At 43.6% G+C, this 24,228-nt stretch overlaps 1 protein-coding gene and 1 long non-coding RNA gene across 8 annotated transcripts in view; one reads left to right on the forward strand and one right to left on the reverse strand.

The window, feature by feature from the left end:
* LOC100649574 (solute carrier family 12 member 4) overlaps positions 1-24,228 on the forward strand; it is a 99,407-nt gene that overhangs the window by 47,275 nt on the left and 27,904 nt on the right. The window contains exon 1 of one of the 7 annotated variants that reach the window (XM_012308832.3): positions 21,125-22,673. The exons of the other annotated variants lie outside the window; for them this stretch is intronic. Coding sequence (XP_012164222.2) covers positions 22,604-22,673 — 70 coding nt within the window. The 5' untranslated portion in view covers positions 21,125-22,603. Of the gene's footprint in view, positions 1-21,124; positions 22,674-24,228 lie in introns of those variants that run through there. 7 annotated transcript variants of the gene reach the window in all.
* LOC125385070 lies at positions 5,678-21,370 on the reverse strand. Its single transcript, XR_007224024.1, has 3 exons — positions 21,234-21,370; positions 6,917-7,003; positions 5,678-6,593 (listed from the first exon to the last, which is right to left on the reverse strand). It is a non-coding gene; the product is annotated as an uncharacterized LOC125385070 (long non-coding RNA).

Below are 24,228 nucleotides of genomic sequence, written 5' to 3' on the forward strand. Positions count from 1 at the left end.
CGTAGAAGAATTTTTTTCCATTTCATTTCAACATCAATTTTCATCTGCGTTGTTTGGCTCACAAAGCGCACCACGCTGTGATCAAATGACAGCGTGTAACAGGTATTTCATACCAGCAGACAGTGTCTAATAACTTCAAACATTAATATGTTCCTGAATGAACGCAGGTTTACCGATCTCTACGAGCATCTAACCACGAACCCTATGATTCGACGAGTTACGATTTAAATCCGTTTGACTCGCGATAATTCCATCTGTAAACGAGTAGCCACAGCTGGATTCTTTCTAAATTTTTCGATCACCTTTGCAGATAGCGTCCTGATGCTCTGCCATCTTATTCTACTCGAACGATATAAAATGATCTATGGTAGAACAGATTATACGAAATCTCCTTCGGCAAATCCTCTTCTTTCTGCGATTCACGTCGATCGCGACGACGTTCGAGTTCTGTGATAACTCGGCTAGAAACGGCACTTTTCGTTAGAATTCTAATTGACTCGGTTGTCTTCGATTGCAACAAGTATCGAGATGTCCAAACCTATTCTATACGCTTCTAGCTATTATCTAATCAAGTACCTGCCATGTATGGATCCATCTTGTAGTCATCCGCTGGTCAACCAGCAGTCACTTCCTCGAGAATCATTTCTGTCGACTGACTGATCGCCGAGGACGTGTGTGGCGTGCTCCTGATAGTTCTAGCTACTTTCGTGTCCACCGTGGATCCCGGTGCTGCGAAGTAATTTATCACTCGACACACGCTACTTCCCTTCGACCATACTTTTTCATGGTACACTATAATCGACGAAGCTGGATGTTCCGCAATTTGGAGAAGCGGTCATAGCCAGATACTTCGTAGTAACGAGGGACGCCAATCGTCCAAGAAAATGGAGGAATTCCGGCGATAAAAAGCAAAAGCAGGGAAAGAGCATTAAAAATGAAATTCCAGTAATAAGGAAGAAGGAAAGAAAGAAAGAGATGCAAGGGCGTGGAAAAATTCCAACGGCAAAAAAGAAAATGGCACTAGAACGGCAGAAAGAAATTTCAGCGATGAAAGCACACAGCTTTGGGATATTCACAAGGGATTTCAATTGTGGAAATAACTACGCAACGACCTTGAGAAATATTCCACCAATAAAACGAACAACAAATGACGTTATAGGAAAGCAAGAAAAGTGTTACAAGTATAGAAAGAAAACCACGATCGAGAATACAACGAAATATAATATGTATTTTGTAAATGTCCTGGAACGAAAGCGATCTTCAAATATCTGGAATATCGAACGATACCAAAGGGCGTATGCCAGATACGCAAGAATGGCAGCTTTAGGTGAGATGGAGTGGAAGTACAAAGTCTCCGACGCGGTATACGCGAACCGTGTCATTGCAGAATATGCCGTAAACGTAAATTCTCGATACAAAAGAAATTCCGTTGAAAGGTTCGACCGAGAACTTTAGCTTCGAAAGTTTTGCTGCGACGCAGGAAGAATAAAGGGAAACATCGGGGGAGCAAGTTAATAGACAGAGACAGAGTAAAGCAGGGGCTTAAACTGTCCCGAGCGTTTCTCGTTTACGTTTCCCAGTCAGAGAAGATTAAATTCGTAGCGATGGCAGATGTTTCGCGAATGCCAGTTCTCAGAGTACCACGATATATCGCGGTCGGTCGTTTTTGTTTCCGGAGAGGCGGATACGCGACCACAGGAGAATCATCGCCGCGGTTGCTCTCGGCGATTCTGCGACTTTGCAACCCAGTTTCATTCGGTCGCGACCCTGCCACCTCGGCAAATCAATGGAAGTTGAAGCAGCAGCCAATGAATTATGCATTAAGTACACAGCCTGCTAAGTTTCCCTTTTCATGGATCTACGATTCGTTTTCTATCATCGCCAAACGCGCACTTTCCACAACGAAAAGAAGCGCGCAAGGATTTGAAACGCTTTTTCTGTTCCACGAAGGAACATGATATTTCGATATTCCAACACTTTCGATAACTATGATTCGGTAACACTCACTATCATCTATGCAAACGATTCTAAAAACAAACAGTCGTAAATCCTTTGGGAAGGGTTCCTGTCGATTCGACGATGAGAGCTAGCGTGAATTGCGGCAATAATGAAATCATCGTTGGATTTACTCCGATCAACGTGGCGCGGATAGGGTGGAAATTTTTCGAAGGGCGAAGAGCGTTGATGTCGCGAGTTAGGACGTTTTCGCGGGGAATTGAGGGCCAATGGCCACCCCTTTCCAGCGTCGACCGAGTTTCAACGCCATCAGGAACGGGGAAGGTTAAGAAAAACAATTTAAGATTTACTGTCAAAGTCGAAACGAGCATTGTCTGTCGCATGGGACCCTTGATGAGGATTCGCGCTTCTTCATACGAGCGGTCGACGTGCTTGGGACACGTATTTTCTTCCAAGTTTCCAACTATTGTTTTTACTCGATTGGGAAAGTTTGAATCGCGTGGTGGATTCGAAGGTATTTTAAGCACTTTCGTAATCGACGATGGTATATTTACTTTTACTATTTTATCGGTAACCTTAAAATATCTAGTGAAATTTCAGGATTGGATATTTGTTTCCTCGTTTAAAACGGTTAAAATTGTCCGAGTGATAAACGCTCCTGCAATCTTCGTCTGCGATCGTAATTTCTCAACGCGACGTTCAATTCGAAGATCGAAGGGTAAATCAAGCGCCGGTTCATTGTCTCCGATTCAATGAAATCGGCGTCCTCATTGGAATGTGTCGAGTATTTGCGAACATCTCACGGCACGGGTGAGCTTCGTCGAATCAAACGTAGCTAGCGATCGGGCCCACGTGACGCACGTTTCGACCGGAAGTCCGTTGACGGAAGACGAATGAAGATTCGCGCATGACCAGGCTCGATAAACGAAAATCGATAATCAATTCGCCTTCCTACGAGACAACTTTGACGAAAAGTAAGCTTCGTTCGCGCGTCGTTCTCTCGATACACGTGGCTACTGTACAATTGAAAAGAACTAGGTCAAACGTTTCTAAGAAATCAACGTTCAACGATATCTCTTCTAATTTTAATGACATTTTACTTTCGTAACCGCTGCTTGTTTTAGACAGACCGACCATTCGGATATTTGTAGAAAATATTTTGTTAGGATCGTCAAAAATTTTGGCTGACCATCGAAATCACCTGCTATAAATTGTACTTTAACGTGGCAATAATTTGATGGTTCGCCTGGAGCCAAGTTTGCCTTACTTGTGAATGACCCTGTATATAGATATGCATATCCGAATCGTGAGAAAGCTGTACGTCTGGCCAGGTGAACTATCCGCTCTATATTCGTTTTCGTCCTGCATAGATACGTTTCGTATTAAAAATAGATCCGTATCCATCAAATGTTGACACGCGATAAATACGTGATACCGCGTGTCAACCTAATCGAGAAGTATAAAAATTGGTCGAACGTTGGAACGGTGGTTCTCAAACGAACGTCAACGCGCGTAATATGAACGTGTATCAACCTCTAAACAATCTTCTTATCTGTCCAGCTTATAGGTATCACTTTTTTCTTTTACAAATTACTTTCTAGAAAGGAAAGAGAAAGAGAAAGAACATTTTCTTTGAAAATTTCTTACAAGTTTCTGTGCAACTGTTGGAGCAGCTGCGACGTCGACGAACTACGAGGCCCTCGACCTTTCCAGCGATCCTCCCCGGCCTTAACGTCAACGGGAGGACAATGGAAGCGCGCCTTGAGTTCGATTCTCGTTAATAGGCCGGCAGGCGAAGCCGTTCGAGCGTTTAACTCGAATAGAAACGCGGTCGCGGAAGAAATAAAAAAGTTAATCGTCGGTAGACGAGCGGTGTCGATCGAGCGGCAACCAATTATCGATGATCGATTGGTCGTGCAAAATCGAGGAGACGCCATTATTAAGATGCAAGCCTGATATAAATTACTATGTCCCCTGCCCCTACCCACAGTCCTCTATCGATTAATCCTTCTAATTCTATCGACTTTGTCTCGCTCGATCGTTCGAACCTTAATTCCTTCTCTGTCAACTTCTTCCTCTCTATCCGTCGTCTTCCCCCTTTAACCAATCGCTTTCTCGTTCGATCATTTTGACAAGATCGATGACGAGTGCTACTGCAAAGACGTTTCGTAGCTGTGACGAGATATGTATGGAAAAAGCAGTAGAAGAATAACGCCGAGGAGAAGTAAGAATCACGAGAAAACTTGGCGACGATCGGTAAGCTGTGCAAGAGTCGATACTACGTTTATCGATACGATCGAGATCTTCTTGTGGAAGAACGAAGAAAGTCTTCGAGATAAAAGCGAAATTCCGATACAAAGACAGTGCTCTCTACGTACGATTGTAAAAATCTAATCGCTATACTCTCGATACAGAGTGACACGTAGCTAGAACTACTTCGATAACTTTACAAGTAATAACTTTGGAGAGAATTGGCGCGTTATATGGCCCTTTCATTCGACCGAACCAATTTCTCGACACAGTTATTGCCTGTGATGCTACAGAAGCGGTTCTAGTTACGTGCCTGTATTTCATTGCAATTAAGGAATATATAACATGGATTTTACTATCAAAATTCTGCGATCGAAATACGATTCTGTTTTTGATCGATTTTATTCCAGCGGTTTGAACGCTTCGTACGCCTTAGCAGAGTCGTTTGACTATATACAATGCTGATCGAATGGATCACTTGATTCCCGTGTCGAGTCGCCGTTCGAGGATATTTAATAGCATGTTTGACGCAAACAGCACGGCCAATCTCTAATTCGAATAATTGTGTCCCTGAATCACAAGCAGCATTGATCTCACAGCGTGTCTCTGGTGAACCGAATATTCGACTGCATCCCGCGATCTATACACAGGATCGATCGTCGTTAAAACGTGTTGGGTCAGCGTGCACGATGGCCTGTGTGCGCATATTGTGCCTCACTAGGAATCTATTCGCGCACGAATGCCCATACAGTTTCTCTGATTGCTCCTAGTATCCGTTGATTGATCGGACGAGATCTTGAGGAAATCAAGGAAGCTACGGAATGTAGGACGAATGTTATAGTTTGGTCAACATAATATAGAGCGTGACGTAATTGAAAATACGAAAGGCAGATAGTTGTACACGTATGAAACAGCGGTAGAGGAATATTAGATAACATCTTTCTGTCCAACCTTTTATTTTAACACTAGAACTACCGATAATTAACACGAAGCTATTTCTATCAAAACTAGTGAAAATGACTGGTCTTTAAAAAATACGTAATAATAGAATATTTTTATATTTATTGATTTATTAGTTTCTTACAGAAGGAATTCCATGTTATGTAGTACATTTTTGGTATTATTAATTCATCTGGGACCATCATCCCTAAACGAGGGTTGACACATTTATAAAATTGTAAAACCAGTCGTTTTGATTGGTGTGGTATTTCTAATGTTAGCATCTAGCGATCTAGCGATCGATCCGGATTTTTCCCGATAACTGATATCATCATATCGAATGATACGCAGTAAAAATTTAAAAAACGTGTGGGAAGTTGTACAAAACGAGGAAACTGGTTAATTGGAGTTCGATAAACAGATTTCAGGAACCTTTCACATTTTGACAAGTACCAAAATTGATACAAAATTATTTTCAGTTTGAATACATAGAAAATAAAATAAAATTCATTATATTATTCTTTCAGTTATCGTTGCGAAAGTCATTGCAGAAAAAAATATAACATGAAGTAGGAATGTTAAAATAAAATTGTAAAACCAATCAATTTGATTGACGTGGTAGTTTTAATGTTAAAGGTCACGGAGATTACAATCCACGAGACGTTTTGATTAGATCGCGAATTTTTATGAAACATTGCGTTTGATCGCGGGTATTGAAAATAAAAAAATGAACGCCAACGAGAAGAAAAGTTCAGGAATCGAGAAACTTTGAATTCGAGAGATTCGCGAGTTCGGTCCCCGTCCGATCGTAGTTGCCAAGCCGATCCATCAAATTGGATACGAGAAAATTATGTAAGTGAACCGGGGGAAACTTTCTTACACGGAATCACGCGTTCGCTACGCCCCCGTGAGACGAGGTTATTACTTCCGTGCGAGAGAATCGAAAACGGAGGTGGAATTACATCTGCAGAGCCTCTGGCCCCGATCAGACGATTTCACGCAGCTCTTTGGCCCTGTTTCGGTGGTGCGCGATCGCAATTAAGTTTTCGTCAGCCGACAAGTCCGAGACCGTGTAATTGGAATGTTGAATTGCCTCGATCCCCTCCGCGCAAAATCGATTTCCCAAGTCTCGCGTGAAATTTTTCAAGTATCGGAAGAATTTCAAAGGCTTTTCTATAAAAGATTACATGGAAGCGTAACGTTGCTAGAAAAAAGACGGAATGGCAAATGGAGATGTTGATAGCACATTTGTTAATTAGAGGTAAAATTGCACTGGTAATTAAAGTAGAACAAACTCAGGCTACTTTGGTCGAAATTGGCAAAGGAAATACCTGTATTTATCTAGTGTTTTGTACATTTAATACTGGTATTCACTGTGCTATTTAACTGTTGCTGCATCTTCTAGCGGAGATTGTCCCCTTCCTCGATTTTCGTTGCAGGCAAATTACCTAGTTAAACCGAACATGGTAATGCAATATTAATAATTTCACTGTAATAATTTTTCATTTTTAATCATCAATTTTACAATCAATCGCAATAAAATTTTTAGTACTTTCCGTCGATCCGTATAAAAAGAATTTTCCAAAAATAATTCTAAACATTCCAGGGTACAAAACGAACAGGGTACAGAAATTTCCTTAATTATCAAAATATCAAGATCGCTATAGCACGAGAGGAAAATTAATAATCAATCCCCCTCGGCCCAATTATCAACGAATCGAACATAATTAATTATAATCCAACGAGTGTAATGGTGAGACAGGCAGGTTACCCCGGTGCGCGGCGGTATCCTTCCGGTGACGCGGTGGTTTCCGGCAGGCTGGCCGACATGTTCTGTCAGAGGGGTTGTCGTTCCCGGCTGAAAAACGGGCGCGGTTCACATCGGGGTACCGTGTATCCGGGGAATATACCGGGTGCACCGCATGATAATAAAGTACACGGGTATATACGCGCGGATTGGAGACGCAGACTCCGCTCTATCGATCCGGCCTGGAACGAGACGAGAACGCCGGATGAAATCGCGATGAATCGAGAGAGACGAGAAACAGGGACAGAGAAGGGAAGCAGAGAAAGGGAGGCTCTGACTGATAGGGACGAGAAAGGGACAGCCTGTGGACGAGGATAAAAGAATCGCGTTGGCCGTACGTTGGCCGAAGATAAGAAAAAGGTGGGAGGAAGATGGAGAAAGAGGCGATAGAGTGAAGAATTGAGGGTCGGATCGAGGGTAGAGACGTCCCGAGCTGGACCACGATTAGGAGGATGACAAATTTGCGAAAGAAGCTCGGTGGAACGGGTAGAATTAGGGAAGAAAGAAACGGAAGAAGGAGGAAGATGAATGTGATGAAATATGAAAGTAGAAAGGAAAGGGAAGAAAAACAGCTAGTTGAAGTAGTAGTTTTAAAGCGGAGGCGAACATTCGAGAAAAATAATGGAGAGACAAGGGCTTGAAACACGCGAAATACGGAAGAGGCTGAGAGAGAGGGAGGGAGAACGTGTGTCTATCGGAATAGTCTTCCGGGGAAGTTTCTCATAACCGCACCCGCGACCGCGCTGATGTGGTTCTGATCCATCGAATAGGATCATCTCTAATTGAGGGCGTTTTATTACACTCTAATCTCGCTAAGTATCTCCCATCCGATGGCGCCGCGGCGACGCATGCTGCGACAAGGAAAAGGACGAATCTGCAAGATATTTTCTTTCATCGTACCTCTTGCTGTTAATCCTGTTGAAAAGATGTTAATAGAGAAGAGAAAGGCCTCTCAGTATCTGTAGGTTAAACCACGACGATAACCATAACGTGGCTGCCACCTAATTCCAGAGAGTCGCCTTAACGAAAAAATACGGCAATACAAATTAACGTAACGAGAAAACAATTCACAGAGTTCTTAAAGAAGATCTTCTCAAGGAAAAGACGTCGATCGTTCTTTCTTAGCACGTCAAGGATTAGACTCCGCATAGATCACCGTCTGATCCACAAATGCTTGTTCTATTTCGCAGCACACCCTCCTTTCCAAGCTGGAGAATTAACCTTGAGACTTCAATTTCCTCGCTCGTCATACCCCCTAACGAAATATGCATTTTTCATCGTTCAATATGTTACGATACACAATTGTGTCGCTAAATTCCACGCTAAACCACGAAAGTGGGTTGGCAAACAAAAGCGCGCACGCTTTTGAAAGAATTGGATTAAACGCGGGTTTATTCATCGAGTGGCGGCCCGCTAATGGAAGGTGGACGGAAACTACTATCTGCCCCCGTATCTCGTTACGCTGGATCATTCGTATTTCGCTGTCGTGACCCGTGAAACTCTACCTTTATGCTGGTCTACTCGAACAACGCGTACGTGAACTGAAAGGTAATTTTAATTCGAGGAAAAAGATATTTCTCCTCCGATGCAACGGCGAATTTTCGAAAAAATTCGTCAGTCCAATGGATCGTTCCTGCTCGCGATTTTTACGTCTCTCTCTCGAATAATCGTGTTAATGTCTCTCTTTGAGATCTCTCAGTGAGTTGTGAAATTTTTTACCGTTGCTTTTATGCTAGTAGCTACTTTATTTACGGACTCCTTGGAGGAGCGATAGAAGCGTAATAATAGAGTAGAACATAGGGACGAGGGTTTCAAGATCGGAGCTTTAAGCTCGCGTGTAAAAGATGGTGATCCTGGGATAGCGTTTTATCTCTGTGTTTATTGAATCTCGGAAGGATAAAATCGAGAGTCTAATTTAACAAATAGTATATTTTATTCATGGACTTAATATATTCTTATCCAGCGAGCTCTGAAAGACTCGCTAAATCATCGAAACTAAATCTCCGCAAATCGCGTCATACTCCATGGTTTTTATTTTCATTCGTTCGGTCCCTATTTCTTCTCCTAGTCCGCGATCTTCATTCTTCCTTGCATTTTCCAGCTAAGCCCTCCTAAGCCCAATATCCTTCGTCATCAAACACCGAATGATCCAAATCCTACGATGCTCCGTCGTAAGAACACGCAGTAAACCTGAAAATCTACGGTCGACGTCAAAACCGGAAACGTTGGGTAGGAAAAGCCTGGGAATCGAACTGAGTAAGACCGGCAGCGGGAAACCAAAGGCGGATACGCGGCTAACGAGACAACAGGCATCGGAACCGAGCCGCGATCGCGTCGACGAACTCTCGATCGACGTATCTCGCTGCGAAATCCTGACCTACTCTTGCGTCGAGTGGCGTTTATTGGCATTGTCGTCGCGTAGAGTGCGATGATAGATAGAAGCTACGACTTTTGGCAGACTTACAGACATCCGAGACTCGGCTGCGCGCTATATCAAAGCGACGTGATGGTTCGGCGAAATTTCACGCGCGCGATGAGGGTTAAGGTCACGGATCGACGGTTATTTCAGGTGGAGAATTGCTGGGACGTGGATTTCCGGCGCGCACGTATACCGCCAGATTAACTTTGATTATCGATTAACTTCGAACACCTTCGAATCGACGTGATTTCCTTTTCGTTAATTTGTCTAACATTTTCCACGTTGAGACGAAATTAGACGGAAATGGCCGAAATTGTGAGAAGATTTCGTCGTTCTATGTAAAGATTTAATTCTGCAAACCTTGGTCCGTTTGTGTATGTACGACCTTAAGTGTCGTAATTAGTTACGCAAAGCTTCCTGTAAAACTTTGTCGCTTTACGTAAACTCTTAATTCCTTCGTTGCATAAAGATCGAAGTCTCGCAAAGTTTAGAGCAGATTGGTGCGTTTTAATAGAAATATGTACATCCAGTTAACTCCGTTAATAATGATCACAGATGTCACAGCGCTAAATCTAGTCGAAGTCCTGATGGATTTATTCGTTCAAATTTGCTCTTCTACTCGAGTTGTTCGAAATACACTTGCAGTTTCTGTCAGACACGCTTCGAAAGTACAGCATCTTCCAAGACGAGAATATGACTTTTAGAAGTAAACCGAAATTTCAGAACATAAACATCAAGATTATTGGAACTGTTGGTAACTCGAAGACTCGCGATTTCAATCCGAAGCGATTTGAGCTGCCTCCATCCTCTTTGTATTTGCAACGCAAGCCACAACTCGAACGACGTTTAACTTGGAAGAATCGCTATGTTGGATCTATTCTTGAAGCATCTGCCGCGTTGAATTAATTCCTCGTCCACCGAACCGACGAATACAAATTGCATTTCAGCTAGCGTAGCTTTGAAAACTTTATGCAAATTTGATTCGACGGTTGAACGTTGCATCACAATGGACTCACATTTTCCAAAAGCGCGCTTATAACTGGCTTTCAACCGACGAAATTCCCTTCGATCGTCGTATAATCGCATTCTAAAGACCGAACGAACGTTATAATTACGTTGTGGCGAAAGGTCAGTTTGAAACTCTCGCGAGTCCGGCGACTGCTTTAAGGGACGTTCTCTCGAAGAAACTTTGTTGGAAGACAGGCCAGCTCGCGACAACTCGGTCGATTAAATTAGCTCCGTAAGGATAAATTCTTATTCTAATTTCGAAGCTACTTTCCACTGTCGAAAATTGCAGAAGAATATCGCAAACTCGATTCCTTAGCTTTCCAATTTGCTCCAGTTTCGTCTTGCTATTGGTCTACAGTCCCTGTAGAATTAAAATCGAATTAGAATCACCAAAGTTCTGCATTGTTTTAATAAAATAGACGGGCGTGAACGAATTCTAACAGCAAACGTTATTAATTCAATTATGTAATTAAATTATATAAAGATAGTATCCCTCCTATTTTCTCGTCTTAGCATCGTGGCGTGCGATCGAAAAATACAGATCGATTAACGATATCTTGGAGTAACGTGCAAATAACAGAAATGCCAAAAGCAAACAGAGTGGAAAGAGGAAAACGATGTCCACCTCGTCGGTGGCTGCGGCCAAGCAACAACTATCGAACCTCGTTCTCGTGAAATTATTTACCGGTTTCAGCTGCTATTAAATATTTACCATACATTAGCACGCTTCGGGTTAATGGGTCGCGAGACGAAACTGTTTACGGAATTAAACTGTACGCTTGAAATTGTGGGCGTAGCGGCGTCGGCGAACGGGAGGAAACGCGAAAATCGGCCGAGTTTATTTGCCCGAGCGGAAAACATCGATGAGCAAGTGCACCGCACTGAATTTCCGTACTGACAGACCGGAAATTTCCCAGAAGCAGCTTGGGATCATCGAGTCGCGACTATTTATTCGAGAACCGTTCCTTGTTCCGTACTTAATATCCTGAGAAAGAATTTGGATAGGCGAGCTAGGAACTTGCTTCACGTCGTAGCGAAAACGAAGCTGAAACTCGAGCCAAGAAATTTCTGGACTTTGCAAGCAAAATAAACGACAAATTTCGAGAGGCCTGTAAGATGATAAGACGGCGCAAGCTCGGATACTAGAGATGTTTGGATCTGAATGTGCAAATAATCAGATGGAAATTAAACAATCCGTGAGCTGTAGGCAGAAAGTGCTCGAAATAAAATAAACGTAAACGTTGCAAGTTCAGATTTTGAAGGTCCTGGGACTCAACCGTACGAGCGTTACGATCAAACGAAACGAAAATTCGAAATGCTCGGATCAGAGACTACGTGAGAATAAAACGAGACTACGTCGGGATAAAAGGAAATTGGAAACCTGCGAGTTGAGACCGACGAGTCATTGAAACTTGAGAATCCAGGTTCTACCCTACGCGGAATTCCACTAGAAAACCCATTGAACTAGAAACAATTGAGAATCCGCAAGTTTACATCAAGAAATCATCGTACCTCGCAAATTCACTTTCAACGAACTCAAAGTACGATGGTAAATGACTAAATTGCAGCAAAGCGACAAATGAAAATAGCAAACGGTTAATATCGTTGGCGTATGTCGTCTCTCGCGAATCAGTTGACGCTTTTGCAAATGGCTCGATCAGCGCATTATCGGAAACGAATGAACCGGCATGAAAAGTCTGCACGGATGATCCGTGTCAACGATGTTTATCGTGCAGGATGCACACCGTACGTGTATATAGATATACATATATACAGGCGATAGAGCACATATCTTTGACCCAGATAAGAGGAATTCGAGGGGGTTCTTATCCCGGGTCCATAGCCCGGGGCAACGGAGCTTCTGGTGTCAGGCTTAATGGAGCTTGAATACGCGAAGATGAGGGTTGCTTGCTAACCGCCACCTTCGGGCGTTGCTCCTGAGTTTTAGAGAATTTTTCAAATGCCTACGGACTTACATGTTCCCCTTCGCGTATGTTGAAATCTCGAGAAATCTGGCAACCCTTAGGATTGGATTTATCGCGTCACACATATCCCCTAAAACCATAACGTTCTATACTTTAAATTTCTTACTCGCACGAAGGATGATTACGATGACTAAGCTACACGTGGTACGTCATTTGCAGTGCAAGGTCGCGTTCTGAATGGCAAATTATAGGCCGCAAATTGTACGACAGATTATATCGTTCAGCCAGATTTTTAATAAAACGCCAATTGTTGTAATTTGTGCCGTAGTGTTAATACGCTGTAGGAACTATGTATATGGCAGATGTATCGCGTCTAGGAATTGTGCGATGGTTATCGACGTTAACCTTGCTATTCTAGTTTTCAAATTTTTACTTCTTCGCGGTTTTGGTCTGGTTTTATTTAAGAAATGGTCATTTAAGAAAGATTAACGTAAAATTGAAGGGCCAATAAATTACCCGCGTTAAAGGTAAATTACGTTTAGAGATGGAAGATCTTTCAACTACAGAGAAGATTTTGTAATAATAATACGTAAGAGCAAAGTGAATAGAAGTGAAAAACGAAGATCGCTAGAGAAGTAAAATAAACTTTCCGACCTCGATGAACGCGCGCGCGGAAGCACCGAACAAAGGGACGTTGTACGAGCCGCGTCCACGTTATTCGCAAGCGGACATCGAACGTATACGTATCGCTGTATTTTCCCTCTGTAATACCACGTCCACGATTCCATGTTCTAGCTAATGGCTCTCGCGGATTCCTTTCGCACGGCGGACCCTCGCGTTTTAACACCAGCCTCTCCTCTTTTCACTCTTTGCATAAGTACGAAGAAAAATCCGAACAAAATGCGAGAATTTTAAAGAGGAAGATTCTTAAAGATCGTGTCAACCTTCTGCTTGCAACAGTAATTACGTACGTACGTATATCGCTAGGTATTTTAAATCACGAATTTTAACCAAACATCACCGGAAGCCCAGAAAACATCGACGAGCTTCGCCAAGTATCAGAATATTTTGTACAAGTTTTGTACCAACGACGAAAAGATTTATTCGCGAATTAAAACCACGACCTGTTCCAATCAAAAACTATCGATCGCGCCTCGAAGAATCCATAATGAAAAGTGCACTCGAAGAACCGTAAGAGCGAACGACGATTCATTTTCGTCATCCTGTCGTCGTGTCGGCGTTCCTCGTGCGAAAAAACCTGCCACTCCCGTCGCGCTCATTTTTCAATTTCTCGCATAAGAATTCTGTGGGGAACCGTTGGACGGTAGGTTGGCTCCTCCGGGAGCAAAAGCAGGCATCGCTCGACTCGTGGCGCCATGCTCCAACCCCGTGTTTCCGGCGGACCAGGGTTGGTGAGGTGGTGCGTGGTGGTCGGCAGTGACGTCATTGGACTGTACGATGACGTAAAAGCCGGGAAACGTTACGTTACGCAAGCGTGGAGAGACTCAGGGTGGACCGATCACCCACTGGCCTACTTTCAGCCCTCTCCTACCTCGCGGCACACCCTCGCCGCGCCGGGTATTTTTTTCCTGCCTCTCCCGAGGAGTAAGTTGCGTCAATCCGTAGGCTCGGCCGAGTCAAAGCTTGTTGGCTTGTTTTCTAATCGAATTTAAAAGCGTCCAGCTTCTGCATTCTGTGACATCGACTTTCCGAGAACGAAGGAACGAAGTTTCCTCAGGGAGGAAGGTGGAACCGAACGTTCGATTGGAACGCAGAATCGAGGGATGTCGTTGTCAGGTTTCGCGTTTCCAAAGGGGTCGATGTCTTTTTCGGAACGTAGTTGAAGGGCTGATTAATTACGGGGCAGCAGGAGATTGTTCAGGGCATTTGGAAGAATCTTGATGATGCGGAAAGTCGAAGATTATTTCATCTCGCGCAAAGGGGGAGAGGTTCGTTCGATTTTGAATTACCACGAAGACGTACGTGACATAAAAATATTTGACGCAAACAAGTAACTGATTGTTGGGAGTGGTTAATGATAGTACGTTAAGAATCGACGATGAACAGACGCGCTTAAACGTGTTTCCAGATCGACAGACGTTCGAGTAGACCATCTACGTAGCTGCATACGCAACGAAAGGAGGTTGATTATAATTATCGAAGCTGTAAAGAGGTACTTAGTCTAGCGAAATTACTTCAAGATATTTAAAACTCTGTTGGCCGGTATAGTCCGAAGCGAATTCAACACGGAGCACAAAGGGGACAAGGCTAAGCATCGTCAAAGGCGATCGCGCGACGAAAAAGCCAGCGTGACGAGTGTCCGTGCAATTAAAATTAAAATGATCCGCCGAGAAAGCGAGCCGAGGTTCAGCGATACACCACTTTATTGCTATTCGACACTGTTGCACGTTTGACCTTTTCGAATTCGTTTTCTCTTTTCTCCCAACGCCTACGTTTGTATTTCGTTAGAAAAAGAGGACAGACGTTAAAAAGAAAGGAAGCAAGAGGAGAAGAAAAAACAAAGAAATTTGAAAAAGCAAGTTTGCACGACCGGGTTCGTCGAAGTTCCCATCGCAATTTGTCTGGCGAGGCGCCGAGCGTCCCGACGCGGCGTCGATTCGCGGGACTTGCGGAGATAAACGCAATGGTGGCGAACAGAAAAGCACGGGGTCGTTCTAATTACGGTCGAGCGATCCTGTAATTGAATCTAATTGCTCCACGAAAGAGGCGAGCGCAACTGGCTACCTGATCGTGCCGCTCCTTTGTACGCTCGCCGTTTTGCTAATAACCCCCGTCGAAACAGCCAGAACGCAATTAACCGAATCGCGAACCGGTTGCTCTGCCATTCTCTTCGTAGCTTTTGGAAAAAATTGTACGGCTCGGAGATCAGAAGGAAATTTATGTAATTTCCTAGGACGATTTTGTCGTTGGCTACGCTTTTAAGTCGAAACACTGGACTCCTTAAAGAGGATATTTTGCATAGGTTCGTTTGACTCATCAACAGAGAATTAGTTTTTAATATCTTACGCTTGGAGAATTATTTTACTGTTTGTGGAAACAATTGTTTCGTTACTTACGTTCTTGGTAAAAGAAAAGTTCGCGCGTGATGTCAATAGAAACAGAATCTTTCATTCTTGATAAAATATTTTCGATTGGAAACGCTGGACTACTTAAACAGGATAGTTTGCATAGGTTCGTTTGATTCATCAACAGAGAATTAGTTTTTAATATCTTACGCTTGGAGAATTATTTTACTGTTTGTGGAAACAATTATTTCGTTACTTACGTTCTTGGTAAAAGAAAAGTTCGCGCGTGATGTCAATAGAAACAGAATCTTTCATTCTTGATAAAATATTTTCGATTGGAAACGCTGGACTACTTGAACAGGATAGTTTGCATAGGTTCGTTTGACTCATCAACAGAGAATTAGTTTTTAATATCTTACACTCGAAGAATTAGTTTACTGTTTGCAAATATACTTTCGATTGGAAACAATGTATCCCTTTTTTCAATGTTTTCTGTATGCGGAGCAATAAATTTATCCAATTAAGCTTGTAGCATCGTGTACGAATCGTTTAAAGATTAGCGATTGTATTAGTAGCGGAGCTAAACCGCTGTTGCAAGTTGAAGACCCTCCGGGAGAACAACTTGACGAAGTTAATCAGTGCAAACTACTAGCACAGAAGGCTAGTATCGTGTTCGACGTTTACATTGGAGAAGCTGTACAATTTCACGCGGATCCATGCTTCACAATGATCTCGGTTCTCCATTTATTATCAATTTTCCGAGGGATTTGGCTGCGCCATTTGATTGCACCACCCATGCAGCTCGGTGATACGCCTTAATTACCGCCGTTTCTCCCTTCCAGTCGGATTAACGTCGCTGCCATTGTACGTACCGCTGCTTTCCATAATATATGGATTATAGTATATTCAGTTGACGAATTCTCGTTTATTCTCTGCTTTTTATACTTCGAATATCTCTTTACGATTTATACGCAACGAAGAAGAAGAATTTCGTCAAATATTTTCATCGTATTCGTCGTCGGCGACATACTTTTCAAAGTTTGTCGAACACCTACGTTCGATTTGTTGCGGAGGAGAAATAAAAATAAAATATAAAACGAACGAAATGAATCGAGGATAGAGAATGATTTCGATCCACTTACAGGCCTTTGTTTGAACGGAGAGATTGCTTTGGAAAATTGGCGAGAGACACGACGCGAGATTGCGTTACAGATTAAACGATCGTTGCACGAGCCTGAATTAATTATTGGCCCAGGGCCATTCCATTTGATTCGCGACGCATTGTACTTACGCGAGTTTATTCGAATAAACCATCGAACGAGAGAACGTTGCTCGCGATACTTTTGACTTTCTGCCAAACGCGAAACTTCTTGCGCACGCAAACCGCGTAAATTTTCGGTTCACCGCACCAAGCAAGCATTTCTCTCGCGACAGTTTTAATTTTCGTCACAGTTTCCCGATCGAGGAGATAGGTGCGATAACTTGGAGACGAAGCAAGCTAAGTTCGATGATTTTTCAACGAATCCAGTTGCGCTAAAGCAAAGTTCACCGACTGTAAACCGTGCTGTTGACCGAGCTTTGCCGAAAGTTTCTATCGTGAAGCGACTGGCAAGCGGGGTGCGACGTGAGTTATCAAGTGGAACGAACGAACCACGATCGAGGGTTTATTATCCTCTGCTTTTTGCATCGTTTACGATCATCGCTCGCCCCTCGTTATTGCCTGTTAGCCCGATACGATCGCGTTGGCAGCATTTCAAAATGGCCAGAGTATCGAGGAAACCCTATTTTTCACGATCCAATTTCAGAAACACAATGAAAGAGACGATTCGTCTCGCTGTGTGCGTTCGTTGAATCGAGAAATAATTCCTTCGGCCACGGAAAAGGATTTAGCTATTCGAATTTCGGTAACGTGGATCGAAAACGTGGATCGAAATGTGGAACAGAGGATCGTGGAAACTTGGCGGTGGTCGTGTCACGAGCGATCTTCGAGAAAGATTCGAGTCTTCTGCAGCAACCCCTAGAAACCAGTTCGATCTTTCCAATATCTAATCCTCAGGGCGGAACCAAAATTCCTCCTTCGACAATTCCATAACTTTACAAAATTTCGGATATATTTTTTCCTAGCGTTACTCGCCCGCTGAATGAAGATATTTCCCATTTCCACCTTTAATTGCAATCGCTGCAAAAAACAATTAATTACAAAAAAAAAAAATCAAAATTTAATTAAAAATTGTGCATTCGTTGTCATTCCTATCGTTCGTCTAACTTTATGTAAATTCTTAAATTAATAAAAATTAAGAAACTGATTAATCAGATAATATATGAATTTTAAAATTGGACGAATAGAGATAAATAACAAGGAACGTACAATTTTATACTAAATATTGAAACCGGTCGTTCGACCTAGCCTGGTAAGGCTAGTGTTAAGGAAGTCTCATTTCATGCAGATCGTTACGATTTCGGAACCGTAAAAAATGTCGCAAACGAGCGCCGAGGAAGCGTCGTTGAGGGAAAGAATTTGCGAGACTATCTCGGAGATAGTCCAGCGGGCCAAGGTGGAAGAACTTTTATCCGGAAACGAGTTGCAGTGCGGGCTGAATAAATCTGTCCGGTGTCGTTAGCGCGTGAAAAAACGGCCGGAATTTGTCGAATTTCCGGCGAATTGAAACGCCAATCCTTTTTGCTGGCGGAGAGCGGTGGGTCGAGGAAAAAGGAAAACGATCGGTGTCGCGATTTCGCGAGAAATTGTAGTTTAAGATACGAAAGATGAATCTTCAGCCTTGTAATATAAATCATCGTTTTTAAGAATGACAGTCAAATTAATGGCGGATATCGTCCCGCGATAACTTTAATGGCCAGAACTACCAATATTTAATCTCTATTTAAATATACATTTAATTTAAGTAATTAAATAAATTAAATATACAGACTATTCAACTGTCACTGTCCCTTGTGTCGTGGTTTAGAAATTGGAAGCAAAATATAAATTGGCGAGTATGGATAAAAAACCAGTAAAGGGAAAAATAAATATTGAAGCAGTCAAAAGGGAAAACCAATCGAAATACTAAATTTCTAGCATATTTTCGACGAGAGTTAAACGAGAACGAACGTTCGATCGAACGCCGTTTCATACGGAGCTTAAGCTGTCGGCTTTGGTTCGCGCATACACGCTTCGTGATATAAATATCGCGCTTTATGTAGGAAATAACGCGCAGTTTTTCCCCCTGGAGCCGCATTAAGCCGCGTCGCTCAAATGGTGTTGTAACAGGAGAAATCGCGCGGAATTTTGCGCGCTGCTCGCTCGCGTTCGATTCCCCTCGCGCGTTCCTCGTTTACCTAGAAAATCTCGAACACGAGACGCGATAACGCCGACCATTCCATCGTGCTGGAAGAACGATAAGACGAGAAACCAATGTGACGTGCTTATTTTAACGAGACAACTTTGCATCTCTTTTCATGGAACTTGAGGTGAAAAACATTCGAAATATTTAAAATAGAACATCGGTAATAACGAAGATAATTTTAGAAACGAACAGCTTTCTTTCTAAACTCGTCGTATTGCATTGTCAAAGTCGCAAATTTATCTTCCTCGTTACGCGAAAATGCAATTGCTGACTATTTTGGCCCGTTTCCTGGTTCTACTCACGGCCGTATTCAGATCATCTGATCTGAAAGTAACTAACATTCGACGTAATTCTCTATATTATAATATTGGAACGAAGACTGTCAGTATTAAATAAATCAAGTAGTGTTAAATAATTGAAGAAAGAAAGAAATAAATAAAGCTAAAAGAACAAAGGCAATTCGTACGAAGAACGATATTAATAAAGTAAAAGGAGAGCAACTGTGGCAATTTTCCGCGGCAGATCTGAACGAGAATTCCGCTTAAAGAGAAATTCTCGCTGCTTTCGAGCTGGCATCCAGCGACTCCGATTGTTTCGCCGAAATTACGAGAGACAAGTCGCGTTGTCCGATTTCGTGTCAACCGACAAAACGGTCTGCCGTTTGACGAATGAACAAGAAGAGGAGCCTAAGTGCGACAAAAAAGGATAAAGGAAAGACAAACGGTTGTAGGGGAAGCGGAAGCTCGAAAACTAGCAGTGACAAGAACTATATCCAACCTTTCACGCGTCATTTTCTCTGTAACAGCTTCCGTATACCCTCCACGATCGTTCATTCGTCAAAAAACCTCGTACACTCGTAAAGAAGAAAAGGAAAAGAGAACAAAAACTGAACCGAAAAAGCAACAATCGAAGGACGAATAACGGTTCGTAGAAATTTCAGCAAGAATTCGCTGTGGCGTAGATGGTTTCTTCTTTGCGGAACAGTCGAAATTGATCAACGGTTAAAATATTCAACGACGTCGGTGAATCGAACCGGAATATTGCTGCAGGCTGGCGGAAGACGATTCGCATGAGCTTCGAAGGTATATGTACACAGCGAAACGAAAAGATGGAAAACTTTTTAGCAGGGAGAGGGCAAACTGAAAATATGGAATAAATGGAAAAAAGAAGTCGATCGAAGCGAAGAGGGATTAGACAGGGAGAAGGAAAGTTAAGAAACGCTCGTAAGAAAGCAGAGAAGAACTTGCGCGTATATGGAAAAGAAAGAAGAGAAAAACGGTGATGGAAAGGGTAACGAGATATTCGATAGTAAAATTAGGAAGATTCGACGCGTAACGGGAAGAGGAAACGGGAATGGCAAACCGCGTAAAACGAATACAGAGAGGAGGAGAGAAACGAGCGGTGGATGGGAGCAACGCGAAGCCAAGAGAGAAAATAAGGTAAAACCAGTAGGTGAGTTTCGCGACCGGAAAATCAAGTCCCACGTACCTACATACGCGGTAAGTAAAATAAAAGTCAAAGGGACAGGTCGGGTCTATGGCTGGGACACACGACGCGCGTGTGAAAGTTGAAACACGGAGACGCCAATTGGCAACATCGGGAGAATAGCAGTGAAATATGCACGCGGACTGGAAAAAGTAAGCGAATTGAAAGTACGAAAAAGTTTTTTTAAGATAAAATAAAGAAAGAAACGCTGTAGGAACAAAAAGAAGGAGGAAAGAGAAGAAGCAATCAACACGCAACAAATATGTTGCACTCGCGTCTGAACATAGAGTTTCAAAAAAAAAGAGAAAATAAACTTATCGAAAGGCGAAAAGGTCGAAATATCGAGGAGAAAAAACAGGATCAACGGAAAGAGGAAGGAGGCGGAAGGAAAAAGGGGATGCAACCACCCTCTTACCTAGCCTCTTTGTCCAACGCTCGCTCGATCTCGTTCTATCTTTCGAAGCTGCAGGAGCGAAAAAGATAGAAAGAAATTCCCGCAGCGAGAGAAAGGAGGACATCCCCGGGGTTGCAGCAGCGCCTGCGCGCTTCGAGGGTGGAAAAGCTGAGAACGCCCGGGACGCGTCGCGTCGCGGCTGGCTCGCGCGAGTGCGAGCGAACTAACAAACGCTGGGAGAAGCGTAGACGCTACGCAGGGCGAGAGAAGATGCCAACGCGAGGGAGGGCAAGGGATTGGATATACATAGAGGGTCGGTTGGGAAAGAAGAAACGAAGGGGTAGCGGAGGGTGGCGAACCAAGAGGGAAGAGAGTCACGAGATAAAAGGAGAAGATCGAAAGGGTGGACGAGAGAGGTAGGAGAAGCGGAGGTAGGAAGAGCGAGGAAGAGGATCGGAGAGGGCGAGAGGGATGAGCGAAACAGAGGAGGGTAAAGGGTAGGGAAACGAGAGGGGAAGCAGGAACAGGGAGTCGGATGGAGCGTGCGCAACGAGGAGGTGAGGAGAGGAGGAGGCCTGGAAAAGCCGGGAGTGTTCGTTGGAGTAAACCCTCTCGGGCCACGTCCTCTCCTCAACCGCGTCTCAGTCGACGTTTTCCCGTTTTCCGCGAGGGAAACCTACCCTCGTTGTTGCCGTAGTCTTGTCGATGGTGTGGTCCGTGGTGGGTCGCGTAATGGTCGTGTAGTGGGTCGTGTGGTCGTGCGCGTCTATCGGCGGAAGCGAGAGTTCGGTCGCGTTCCACGCCCGAGACGAATCCAGCCGCGGTGGCTGACAGCGGAACCAGACACAACGACGGATCGACAGATCGACCGACCGACCGACCGACCGACCGACTGACGACGACCGGAGCGCCGTCAGTGGGTGGAACAGAAAAGGAGAGATAGAGGGAGCGGTGGAGCACGAGTGAGTCGCGGAGAGACACGGAGAGAGGGGGAACAGGCTAGAGGGTGGCGAAGGTGCTCCAGCACTCCGCAGCATCTAAGCCACGGGGAAGACGAGCGTCCAGGGGTGGTGACCTACAGTTAGCTGCTCGTCCATTCCCTCTTCGTCTTCGTTGCGTCGTAATTCTCTCCCGTTAGCCACCGCGAGAGCATCTCTCGAGCTTTTACTCGCTGGATATTTTCGAAAAACCGTATTCCACGATTTGACCAACCGAGGAAAACGTTTCTATCGAGGACCGACGGAGAAGGAGAAGGAAAGAAAGAAAGAAAGGAAGAGGAAGAAAGAGAAAGATAGAGAGAAATCCACCCGGTTCCTGGTGCACCTGTCGATGCGCTTCCGTGGCAATCGGAACGATCGATCCTCCCGAACACAGACGCGCACTTCCGGGGATCGTCGTTCCGGCGTGGTTTAATTAGAGGAGCGTGCGCGACCGAGCGACCAGCCGGCACTGGCTGCGTGCGTGCGGCTCCTCTCTTTCGATCTAGACCAGCCGATCCCGTCGCTGATCCCGTGACCTTGTGACACCGCGACACGATAAGCGTAACCCAAGCCCGTGTGCTACGGAAGGAGGGATGCGGAAGATGAGGCTGAAGCGTTGAGACAACACACCCTCCGCGAGACTCGTCCGGGCCCGGCGTGCGTGTACCCGTCACTCCTCTCGGCCTCGTCGTCCCCGGCTTGTGCATTCCATCGTTTTCCTCCGAATAAAATTACTCTTTCGAGAAGAAGTCAAATATTTCGAAAGTGGTCCGACTCGTTCTCCAGAGGGTTCGCAACAATTCGTCGACTAAAGTGACTAGTGGAGAGTTCGAGGAGAAACGATTCAAAGTGCCAAATACCTAGTTACCTACCTAAAAACCCCGAACAAGGGTGGAAAGGACAGTCGCGCGAAAGGAGACGGAGTGCCGTCGAAGAAAGTACGATCGAAGGATTCCAAGGGAAGGCGGGTTCTAAGTCGTAAACAAGGAGACGAGAAGACGTCTAGGTGGCGATTGCAAGAGGCGGTTTGCGTTAACTCAACTTCGAAGGATCAAAGACGCGGCAAAAGCATGAGCGAGAGTACGCCGAAGTCCCAGGGCAAAACTGTGCCCGATGGCTCGCCAGCTCGTATGGAAGCCGGTATGCTTGTATCCACTTTCGCTAAACTATTTCCAGTAAACTTTAAAGTCACCTAGTTTCTTGGTAGAACGATGTAAGTCTAGTTTTCTCGATTTGTAATTGACAAGGGACACAGATCGTTTATACCTTGCTTGGCATGATTTGTATGGTAGATAGTTTCTCTCCCCTGACTCACCCTGGGATTCATCCTTCAACTACGTTAACATTAATGTCACGTGTACCAAATACCATCGAAGTATTCCAATATTCTTCGAATACTTGAAGAATATTACTTTCATCGATATTATTTATCGATTTGTTGATATATCGATGACTGTAATAAATACTCGTTTCAAATGTTTCACGTTTCAAACCTAAACTATCTCTTTAAAAAGGCGATTTTCTCGAACCGATGAAAAATTCTCGTTCGTTCTTCTTCAATTTCTAGTCTCTTGCAACTCGTAAAAGCTATATGATGGCGAAATATTCGCGAACCGTCCGCGTTCTTTGACCAGTAAAACGTGAAACGCGAAACGTAGCCGAAGAACGACAATCAAAGGGTAAAGGTCCGCCGAGTGGACGTTTCAATTTCTATTCGAGGTTCCACTAAAATTCCTGAATTCAGATCTTTCTTTTCTTCTCTGTGGGACACGTTCAAACTTTTCGTTTCGATCCTTTGGGCAATCTTCTGTCCAGAGACCGGAAAAAACCAAAGAAAAGGGTGGCTTTGACGCTGACGACAACGTTAGGTTGGGACTCGTTGACCGATATCGCGATTTACGATTCTGTCAGCTTCTTGAGACCTTCTGAAAATTTATGATTGCTTATTTCAGCAATACTCGTTTTGTTCGATGTATGTTTTTTAAAGGTTGGAAAAGGTCTTAACAGATCTTTTCTTAAAATTGTTTCGAAAGTGTGGAAGTATCTTTTAAATAATATTGGACGTAGTGAAATAAGAAACACTGAACGTTTCGTAATAAAATAAGCAAAATGTCATTTGCCAGTCGAAACACTAAAATAGTATAAAGAACGTATTCGTAAAAATAGAAATAGCAAACTGTGAGAAGTAAATTTGCTTATGAAGGAAAGATGACGTTATTGCGCTACGAAGAAGATATTTTATTTGCAAAATTGGAAGAATACGAGTATAGGGCAAATTAAAACGAAAAGAGTTTCTTTCTGCGTTATAGGAACTATTTGCTTATTAATTTTAAATTATTAAAAATATCAAACCTGCGATGCAAAGGAGGCTGTCACTCGAACAATTAAAATATCTTTCTGCTGTATCAATACCAAGGCTCTAGGCCTGAAAAGAAAACGATGATAAAAGTAGCACTATACTAGAACCAAGAGTGTTCCATTTACCGCATTAAATATTTATCGCCGTTTCTAAGTATACCATTCTTCGAAAGCGTCAAAGTGTGTGTGCATCGCTCCGCTCCGTCCCGAAAGTCCATTCATAAATACCAAAAGCATCACTGCAATATGAAAGAACGTATTCCACCATGACACGGAATACCGTAGTACTTACCATAAGTATTTTACTCGCGACGAACATGAGTCTTGAAAGCACCTG

The sequence above is a fragment of the Bombus terrestris genome, chromosome 5 (assembly GCF_910591885.1).
Source record: "Bombus terrestris chromosome 5, iyBomTerr1.2, whole genome shotgun sequence".
In the NCBI taxonomy this organism is placed as follows: domain Eukaryota; kingdom Metazoa; phylum Arthropoda; class Insecta; order Hymenoptera; family Apidae; genus Bombus; species Bombus terrestris.